The sequence below is a fragment of the Fukomys damarensis genome, unplaced genomic scaffold, assembly GCF_012274545.1.
Source record: "Fukomys damarensis isolate Sample0158 unplaced genomic scaffold, DMR_v1.0_HiC HiC_scaffold_118, whole genome shotgun sequence".
In the NCBI taxonomy this organism is placed as follows: Eukaryota; Metazoa; Chordata; class Mammalia; order Rodentia; family Bathyergidae; genus Fukomys; species Fukomys damarensis.
The window spans coordinates 320383-331548 of NW_022901030.1; the positions used below are offsets into that span (position 1 = coordinate 320383).

The following is an 11166-nucleotide window of genomic DNA, read 5'->3' on the forward strand; positions in this document are numbered from 1 at the left end:
TTGTTACATGCATCAACAGTCGGGCTTTTCAGTCTTTGACTGTATTTTCCACAATGGTTCTTATTATCTGGCTCCATTTTCTTTTCACACAGTATATTCTCTGTGTGGATAATACAAATCTTGACTATATAGAACTAATCAGATGACTTTGTAAGGCTTTTGAAGTTATGAAGAAACCCCTGACCTCCCAATAATTGTTAAATAAAATGAGCATGCATACCTAGTTCCTCCACATACTTTTTGTACTCTACCTGTGCTAGGAAATAGCTCCAGGTGGGAATACTGAAAATGTATACAGTGAGATATTCTGAGGAGCTCAGAGGTATTTTTTTTTCAAACAGGAAAAGAGGGTAGGGGGAAGGCATGTTTATATCTTCATGGCAATGTAAAATGGTTACTAGAAATGGAGATAGATGTAACACAATTAAAAGTTCTAAGAAAAGAAGGAACTAGGAAAAAATGAAAATAGAAGGAAAAATGGAAACAAAGATTTTATTACATTGGGGGAGGAGGGGGCTTCACACACACACACACACACACACACACACACACACACACACACAAATCAGTAAAGTACACAAATCAATAAATATAGAAAAAAGCTCTAAGGCCTGTTGATTTAGCTCTGTGGTGCCGCCTCCTGCCTCGCATGAACACACACACACACACACACACACACACACACACACACACAGCTCTAGAATCCTTGGACATATTTGAGACCTTTACAGTCATAAGGTAGGTGATGCATTTCTGGATCCTTTTTTCTCAGTCAAATCCTCTTCCATTCTACAGTAACAGCTTAAGATAGCAGAACATGTAACCAGAAAATTCAAAATTAAACTTTCAGAAGGACACAGATTCTGGCTCATGAGTGGGAGGAAGAGATCTGGCAGAGGTGTGGGACTCAGATGAAGCACTCGCAGACCACTGCACTGGGGAGAAGGGATATCAGCTGCCAGCAACCTCCAGGATAGCTCTGTGTCTGCGCTGGACCCTGAGTCCTACTGTCTATGCGGGGGACCCTGAAGTCCCAGGAAACATTCCTGTTCTGTATTCCTAGAACAGAACTGGGACATCCCATTTCTTTTCTACAGAAAATCAACTTCGCAGTACCAGGCCTTTACTGAACTGAGACTGAAAGTAACAGGAAGAGACTTTAAGAGGTGAGGCTGACAGCGTCCCCACTTTTCATACATTCTGCTTAGTTTACAGTCTCGTCACATTAATTTTGGGGATTGAAGGCCAGTTGCTTTTACTGGAGTATTAGAATATCTCAGTGCCATACTTTATTCCATTATAAAATGGTAGACATATTTTGAACACTATTAATAGGTTACATAAATGATGGAAAGATTGTTTTAATGTATCAAAAACTGTCATCTTACTAGTGTCTATTTATGATATAAAGCATATAAAATTAAATGCTCAAACTTCATATGTGATGACAAATAGCACTTATCTGAACATGAATATATTTCAATCTTATGTTTTAAATTTCAATATAATTGTGGATTATTTTTCACTAATATCAAGTCAAATATCTATAAAGGCTGATAACAGAGTGTTAGTATTTATAGAGAATGAAAAATAATTTAGAACTTCAAATGTAAATAATTACTCTAAACAACAAAGCGTATTAATATTGAAAAAGGTATTAAAATTCTACAGAGCCATATGTTCTTGTATAAGAATGAAGTATTTATCATTATTAAATGCCTTCAATTTTACCTCAATTCTGTTACTTGGACACTGCAAATGTCTGTACAAGTTAAAGCACCATAAATTCAAGTAAATCACAAGGGAGTGGAATGTAGAATGTAAAGAAAAATGAGCTTAATTGATTAAAGGTTACATCGCATTTTTGGAGGTTTGACAACAAAAACTTGCTTTGTGCATTTTTAATGACAAAGCTTTCCTAGATCTCACTAAGATTTGCTGGATTAAGTCATCAATGCCATGTATGATCAAGAAACAGTGCAAAAATAAATAATCACAAATTTTAGCAAGAACAGATTTGCTATTAATTACCTTTAAATCATCATGCGATGTGGTGAAATAACTTATTGCATTGTTACTGCCACTTGCTGAAGCTATTCTAGAAGCTCTATTTCTTGAATATCATCACTTGCACTCTTCATGGCTGCCTCGGTGTCTTGAATCAGTTTGGAGGTCATTCTGACCTTGGAGGAGAGAGGGAAGTCCCACTGTGACAGATCTGCTGAGGGAGGTGGATGAAACATAGCACACGGATTTTATGGGACTGTCTTTCTTTTGCATAGAAGCTCACAGCAGAATTCATTCAGTGACTTTATTAGTCCATACCTCTGTCAGGACTGCATGTCAGAGTAGCAAGCACAGTGATATTTATGTGTTTGAACCAAAGGGAATGTAGTGAGGCTGACTAATAGCAGTGAGTCTCACTGGAACGGATGTGTTTTGTTTCAACCTTTACCCCATCTTTCCATTTACCCATGTGTACTCAGAAAAAAAAAAACACTGTTTACATCATGTATATAAATAGAGCAAAGGTTTCTATATATTCACTGATATGGTTTTGTATATGAGAGACATATTCCAATATCGCTGTCTTCTTAACAGTTGACTCTATACATGTATTTCACATGAATACTTCATTGAGAGAGCGAAAATTATACACCTTTTTACACTAATGGAATCAGAAAATGGTATTACTATTCTATGGCCAAGGACAACAAATACTTCCTTCTTTGCATGAGTATTGCAATTTGTTAGACCATTGTGAATAGAAGTCACACCTTCATCTTTTTCTGTCCCAGAAGAGATATCTGGACATCATGGGCAGACAGAATCTGACAGTGCCAGCCACCATCATTCTGAGAGCGGTCTCCAGCCTGCCTGAGCTGCAGCTCCCACTCTTCTTTATCTTCCTCGTCATCTATGGTCTCACAGCAGTGGGCAACCTGGGCATGATCATTCTGACCAAGCTGGATTCCCACTTACACACACCAATGTATTTTTTTATCAGGCACCTGGCTTACATGGATCTGGGTGATGCCACGGCCATTTATCCCAAAATGCTGCTACATTTTGTTACAGGTGAAAATACCATTTCCAGTCATGCATGTGCTTTACAGATGGCCTTATTCGTGGTGTTCATTGTCAGTGAACTTTTTATCTTGCCCACCATGGCCTATGACCGCTACGTGGCCATCTGCAACCCTCTGCTCTACAGCACTATCATGTCTCCGAGTCTTTGCCATGTGCTGGTGGGCATTCCCTACCTCTGCTGTACCATGCAGGCTCTGCTCTTCATGAGTCAGATTTTTACATCGACTTTCTGTAGTAATATCCTCAGCCATTTCTACTGTGATAATATTTCTGTTTCTTTTATGCTGTGTTCAAATGGACCCGATATAGCTTCATTGATCAACCATTTTGCAATATTCAATGTGACATCCACACTTCTCGCAGTACTATTACCCTACCTTATGATTGTCTTAGCCATATGTCGAATGCGTTCTGCAGAAGGAAGGACAAAGACATTCTCTACATGTGCTTCTCACCTGACCGTGGTGGTCATCTTCTGTGGGACTGTTTTCTTCATGTACATGCAGCCAAAATCTTCTCAGCCCTCTGTAATTGATTTGCTGTCCTCTGTGTTGTATACACTGGTGGTACCTATGCTATAGCATTAGGAATAAAGAAGTAAAAAGTGCCTTCTACAGGGTATTCTGGAAATCTAAAGTTTGAATTTAGTGTTTCTGATAGAATGTTAGACTAGAAAACTAGGAATTCTGAGAAAGGAAATATCACTTGATGAAATAAAACTAAAATGGTATTGTCATTTGACGGCATTGCTATATGAGAGGAATGTATTTCAGCTACATAGAAAAATGCATTATCCATATTTGATACATACATATATATATATATATATATATATTAGCAGTTATATCTTAATTTATGTTTGCATTTAAACTATCCGTTAAATGTCATTTCTTCTCCTACATCCCCATTCCCTGGATGTTACTCAATACTTCTAAATATATAAATTTGTATTTTTCAAATGAAAATGGCTATTGCATTCTTCATCAATAATCTGTGTTCAATTTGCATTGATAGTTGTGGTTTAGTTTTTGACACATTTCTTTATCTTGTCTTTCTGTCTGTAACAAATCTCAAGCTACCGTTCCAAAGGAGAGTTTCTTTAACATATACAGCATATATATGGACCATGTATGAATTTTGTACAGCTAAATATCTTAAAGTTCTTAAAAGCCTGCATGCAGAGCACTTTAGTTCACTATCTGGAGTATGTAGGATCTTAAAGGTAGAACTACTGAGGGCAAATTTGAGCCTAGCAAATAAGTCTCCAATTGCACAAAATTTGCCCTCTGTAAATTTTAGTCCTTTGTAAGAAAATAAATCCAAACAAAGCAGAGTCCATTTACATAAAATATGCAACATTCATTATATAATAAAAAATAAGAGGTATAAATGTCCCACAATTTGAATCCTATTGAGGAAAGCTCTGAAATGAAACAGAAAAAGTAGGTAAGCATTTTAAGATAACTCTTATGGGTATGTTTAACAACAGTCAAAGGATTTAACAGAAATATGATTGTTACAGGAAACAAATCTAAGATGAAAAAATCTAAAAATGATAATTGAAAAATGATAATGCAACATTAATTAGAAGTATGTATTGAATCCCTAAAACATTGGATTGTACATAGAAAATGTGAAGATGACACATTCACAAATCACACTAGAGTCTCCCCTAAGAGAATCCCTTCAGAAACAAAACATTCACCAAAATTACTATAATCTCAGTAACCAGTAGAACAAAAACAAGACAAATTGTAGGTCCAATTGGGGGAATAAACTACAGAAGGCAAAAAATTTCAGAAACTCTTTCTGAAAATAATTGCTCAAAATTTCATACCAGATATTCTGAGTGCGGTGGGGACATCTGCACCTCTAGCACTCAGGAGGCTGAAAAAGGAGAACTGTGAGAGCTCCTGGCCAACCAGAGCTACACAGTCAGGGCACAGTCTGCCTGAGCTTTACGGGAAGGTACTGCAGAAGAAAAATAATAACATCAGAGCTATGGGATGAGTAACTTTAATTACAGTACAAAAAAGAAACTAATCCATATCTAAATAGAGGAATAGAGTAAATATGAAATCTTTTTTTAAAACAAACCTTATTATTGTGTTCACTAACATTCCAATTTTCATGTGGAAATGCCCCTGATTGTCCTACTTATAAAAGGAAGAGACCATGTTTCTAATATGAGAAATGGGGGACATGGTATTTAGTATATTGTACTATGAATGTGATTGCACTAAATATGATTTAACAGTGGTGAAATCTTGGCCCATGAAATAAAATCACTAAATAGACATTGTAGTGAGGCATTGCCTCATCAAAACTGTGACCTTTTTGTCTAAAGAACACAACTTATTCCAGGGATTTAGCTCAGTGGTTCTGCCACCTGCTTCTCAAATATAAAGTCCAGAGTTCGAACCACAGTACAAAAAAAAAAAAAAAAAGGAACATAATATGTTTCTCATTCATTTGGTTATTAAGTCTTCATTTCAACTTTCAGTTACTGTTCACGTTGCCTCAAGAAAAGTACACAATTTATCATAATTTTGATTAGTTTTGAACTAGCTCACTGGGATGAGTTAAATTACGTATTTTATTTCAGGGCTTACTGGATATCATATTGTGAAGTATAAAAAGCATTGGGAACTGGGCTACCTGATTTCATTTCCATAGAGCCCAAGACCAATATAACTTGCTTCAGGAACAGAAAAGTGGATTTAAAAAAACACCACTGGGTTTTTGGCTATCTGTGGGAAATTTCATAAGCACAGCACTTCTAGGACAAGATAACTTCTGCTGAGGACAAGACCTCTGGGGAGCGGGGAGGATCCGTTCCCCACCCATCTTGCTCCCCATTTCTCATTACCTGTGAGTTACCAACTGACATCTACTGGCTGTCACTGTTCCATGAATGATGCCCGACCTCATACCCCCAGTGCTTTTGGCTTTCTAATAAAAGTGGGTCAAGCTGGAGATTGTTGAGAATGTCCACTAGTGCCATGTCTTACTCAGGGACACCTTGCATTCTAAATGATTGTTTCTGTCTCTTTTATCCTTCCTCATACTCTTGCCTAGGCAATTGTGGATCTGACCAATTCCCTTAAAAGAAGAGGAGAAACCCTAGGGTTTCATAATGCCGTTATTTAAAATTTCACCGTGATGTTGCAACAGCCCCAGTTCTAGGGGAAAAGTGGTGTGAAAGTTTCCCTATTTTTGTTCTACTATTTGATTCCATGTAAGTGGATGAGAGAGTCTTTCAACATTTCTGAAGTCTTTAGATGTGTTCTGGTCATTTCTCTTGCTTGTTCCTTTCCTTGACTCTTCCTGACATATTTTCACAGGGTGACATACAATGATGTCATCACAGCAAATTTTAAGTCCCTCAGTTGAATTGTGTAGAATGAACTGAACAAATTAAATACTACTCTGTAGGGAATATTACGCAAAGGAGATAGAACCTTAAATTCATCTCCAAACAGAAAGTCAGAAACACAAAGTCAGAGTGATTTCAGAATAGGAAATCTGATCATCATTTTAAGATGAGTAAGAATTGCCTTGACTTTTGATGCTCACCAGGATTCGGTAAGTCTCCCTTACTTTTAGATTTTGGCTACAGACAATCATAGTCAATGACGGCTGATTTATTTAAATTCACGGCAAAATTCAGTATCTCTGTATGAAATGACAACTCTTGGAGTATTATTTTGCTTATAGGCATAAAACTAAACGTACTGAACAAATATCTTAAATCAATCAGGTTCGTGAGAGTTTAACGTGGCATTTACATAGTGTAAGTGAGGGACTTAGGAAATGTATAAAGTGCTTCACTGATCTCATCAAATAGAACTCAATAAGTGCAGGGATTCCAAGTAAAATGCAGGATACTGAGTCTGATTTGATTTTGAAAGATATAACAGATACTAATTATTTTATCACGAACCCTATTAATGCATGTTATAAAAATAATCAAATGAATTCCAGTGTATTTAAAAACTATCATTTACTATTGTTAATGATGTAAAGCATATAAAATTAAATCCTCTCAAATCCATGCTTTTTGACAAAAAATATTTATATGAGCAAGAATAGGTCTATATCTTATGTGTCTTAAAGGCTAATTTAGTTGAGGATTCTCATTCACTAAAACGGAGCAAAATTATCCCCACACCCTGATAAATGATATGCAAATATGTATTGGGGGTGAAAAAGAATTTAAGAAATTCCAGTTAACTGCTAATAAATAAATACTCAAAACAACATAAAATGTATGAATTAATTAATTTTATTATGAAATGAACATATTTCCACACATAGATGTATCTATTCTGAGAAAGCACCATTTTTCAATGATATGTGCCATTAATTTTGAACAATATAAATAGGTGGACAAATCACTAAAAAAGTCGCTACCTCAATTTTTTGTTGCTTGCACATTACCAGCGCCTGTAGATGCTAATGCACCATGACTTCAACCGAATAGAAATCAGAATGCAAAGAAACACTGAGCTTATGTGATTACAGGTTATGTGTAGTATTTGGAAGGTTTGACAAAGCAATCTTGCTTTGTGAACTCATTGACAAAGCTCCACTTCACTTTCAAGAATACAAAAACTGCACTAGAATTGACGGACTAAATAAACAGGAGAAGATGAGACCAGGAAACAAAGAGTATATTTAAATAAGTGCAAATTTTCACAGGTACAGGACACAGTACCATTAATCATTTTCAAAACACTATCCTAATGGGAAGGGGAGGACGGGGTGAATGGAGGGCAGAGACAAGGGGAAAAAATGGGAACCAAGACCTGTCATGTAAAGATACAAGATCCCAGTAATGAATGTAACTGTACTGTATACCTAGAATGTAGCTATAAACTCAATAAAAAGAAAAAGGAAAAAAAAAAAAACCTATCCTTTGTGGGGAATGAATGTATTCCATTGTTCTTGCCACTTGCTCAAGGATTTCTCGAAGTTGTATTTCAAGAATATCCCCAAGTTACTCTTGGGGATGCCTTCATGTCCTGAGTCACTTGAGAAGATTTTCCTTTGAAGGTCATACTTAAAAGGTCAGACTTTGGAGAAGAGTCGGAAGTCACACAGTTACAGATTTGGGGAGGAAGTTGGATGATGCCTGTCATATTGATTTTATAAGACTGTCTTTGATTGCATGGAAGTTGGCAGCAGCATTCATCACTTTTGGATCCCATCCCCTTAACTCGCTCATGAGGGAGGGTGTCACAAATGAGTGTCAGAGGAGCAAGATCATCTATGTGTTTGAGCAAAAGGGAACGTATTGAGGCTGATTAATGCCAATATGTCTTACTGTAATAGATGCTTTCTTTCAACTTTTACTCTATTTCTCTAGGCGTTCCTGTATATTCAGAAAAAAAATTAAAATTTATTCTATCCTATAGATGAAATAAATCCTCATGCTTATATATTTACACAGAAACGGTTTTGTTAATAAAAGATCTATTAAAAATATTACTGTCTCATCAAGTGAAAATATTCATATATTTCAAATGGGTACATCACAGAGGAGAAAATTAAACTCTTTAAACTATTAGAATCAGAAAAAGAAATTAGTATTAATGTAGACTGTTAGAATATATATTTCCATTCTGTGCCTTCTCATTACAATTTCTTTGACAATTCTAAATAAAAACATAGCATTTCTCTTTTTCTTCTCCCTAGAAGAGATATCTGGCCCTCATGGGGAGACAGAATCTAACGGTGCCCACTGACCTCTTTCTGAGTGCAGTCTCCAGCCTGCCTGAGCTGCAGCTCCCCATTGCCTGGATCTTCCTCATCATCTACATGATTACAGTTACAGGCAACCTGGGCATGATCATTCTGACCAAGCTGGATTTCCACTTACACACACCAATGTATTTTTTTATCAGGCACCTGGCTTACATTAATCTGGGTGATGCCACTGTCATTTATCCCAAAATGCTGCTGAATTTTGCTATGGGTCGAAATACCATTTCCTATTATGCTTGTGCCCTACAGATGGCCTTCTTCATTGTGTTCATTGTCAGTGAACTTTTCATCTTGTCAGACATGGCCTACGACCGCTACGTGGCCATCTGCAACCCTCTGCTCTACATCGTCATCATGTCCCAGAGACGTTGCCATGTGCTGATGGGCATTCCCTACCTCTACTGTACCACGCAGGCTCTGCTCTTTATGAGTCTGATTTTTACATCCACTTTCTGTATCAATCTTCTCAGCCATTTCTACTGTGACTGTATCCCCATGTCCCTTATGCTGTGCTCAAATGGAAAAGAAATAGCAACACTGATCAATCGTTTTGCGATATTTAATTTGTCATACTCCCTCCTGGTAGTATTGTTATCTTACCTCATGATTCTCTTAGCTGTATGTAGAATGCATTCTGCAGAAGGAAGAAAAAAGGCTTTCTCCATCTGTGCTTCTCACCTGACCGTGGTGGTGGTCTTCTACGGGACTCTTTTCTTCATGTACGTGCAGCCCAAATCTGCTCAGTACTCTGATATTGATAAACTGTCCTCTGTCTTTTACACTTTAATGATCCCCATGCTAAACCCAATGATCTACAGTTTTAGGAACAGAGAAGTAAAAAGTGCCTTCTACAGGGTCTTCAGGAATAATTTTTGAGTTTGTACCTAGTGTTTTCATATAGAATACTAGCGTAATAAATAGGAGTTATTAAAAAGGCAATGTCATTTGAATAACTAAAGTTGAAAAGGTATTTCATTTGACAGCATTCCTAATTGGTAAAAATACATATTTTGTTTCCATCAACAACTTCCACTATAATATAACTGTGTAGAGATTTATATTTTTGTCTATGTATTCATCCCAAGTAACCCTCAAATCTTAAATGTCAATTAAATATCATTTTCCCCCAACATTCTATGGCTTTTTCTCAATTTTGATTCTTATGGAACTTTATCTTTCAATCAAAATGAGTATTACACTCAACTTCAATAGTGTATATTATTCTTTTGCTTTCAATGCTGTGGTTTGGTTTTTGACACATTTCCTCTTAAACTTGTTTGGATTTTTATGTACTGAATCTTATACCATAGGTCTAAAACAACTCTCTTGTATGTATACAGCATAGATAGGGATCTATGTGGTTTTTCTGTTCAGTGAAGTATTTTCTTAAAAGCTAGCATGTGAGCATTTTTGTGCTATATCTAGGGCATCTAGTGGTAATATTTTATGCTTAACAGTTTTTAGGAAAATCTACCATAAAGTGTAAAGTACACAGTAATATACATATTATATATATATACATAATATATATAACATACATATTATATATAATATACATATTATATATATAATATACATATAACATTCCACATATGATCACAAATAATACACCTCTAAATATGCAAAAATTTGAAATCTGTTCCACTTTGAAATGAAATTGGTCTTAGAATAAGTGGGTAAATGCTTTAAGACATCTCTCACAGATGTCCCTAATATCCTGAATGTTTTAAAAGAACCATGATGGTTATAAGAAATATATTAAAGATTGAAATAAACTATGTGAGAGTCCTGAAGATGACAATGTACTATTAATAATAAATGTTTATTTAATGACTTTAGCATCAGATTATTCAAGGAAAGCGAAAGAACACAATTTTGAAAAGACACACGAGAGTCTTCCTTAGGTGAGTCCCTTCCGGAAGTAAGAAATCAAACAAAAATTATCAGTATTATCTTAGTTTCTATAATGAAAACAAGTTATCCTAATGTACTTAAAATTGTTGGTTCAAATGAGAGGAGAGTTGACATAGGGAAAAATAAATGATAGGAAACTTTGACCAGAAACTTTAATATTTTGTACCAGATATTCTGGGAGTGGTGATGCATATCTATAATTCCAGTCCTTGAGAGGCTAAGGCAGGAGGATTGCTAAATTTTAAAGCAATACAGGTACACACTGAGCACAAAGACATCCTGAAAATTATTGCCTATCTCTATCTAAAGAAAAAAAATAATACAAGAGATATGGGTTTAAAATTTAAATTATGGTTAAAGGAAAAAATAATCTATGTAAAAATTAAGGTTATTACT

At 35.8% G+C, this 11166-nt stretch overlaps 2 protein-coding genes across 2 annotated transcripts; both read left to right on the plus strand.

Moving 5' to 3' along the window:
* Positions 1-1087: 1087 nt before the first annotated feature.
* On the plus strand, positions 1088-3737 carry LOC104861324 (olfactory receptor 8K5). Its single transcript, XM_010622694.2, has 2 exons — positions 1088-1166; positions 2799-3737. The coding sequence occupies exon 2, from the start codon at positions 2817-2819 to the stop codon at positions 3669-3671; it is 855 nt and encodes a 284-aa protein (XP_010620996.1). The 5' UTR covers positions 1088-1166; positions 2799-2816; the 3' UTR covers positions 3672-3737.
* A 2556-nt stretch (positions 3738-6293) lies between these two features.
* Positions 6294-9732, plus strand: LOC104861335 (olfactory receptor 8K5). Its single transcript, XM_033760604.1, has 2 exons — positions 6294-6328; positions 8788-9732. Exon 2 carries the CDS (start codon positions 8806-8808, stop codon positions 9730-9732), a length of 927 nt encoding a protein of 308 aa, XP_033616495.1. The 5' UTR covers positions 6294-6328; positions 8788-8805.
* Positions 9733-11166: the final 1434 nt, after the last annotated feature.

Bases quoted from the DNA above. Each gene is read 5' to 3' on its own strand.
- LOC104861324 (XM_010622694.2), top strand. From the start codon at position 2,817: ATGGGCAGACAGAATCTGACAGTGCCAGCCACCATCATTCTGAGAGCG.
- LOC104861335 (XM_033760604.1), top strand. From the start codon at position 8,806: ATGGGGAGACAGAATCTAACGGTGCCCACTGACCTCTTTCTGAGTGCA.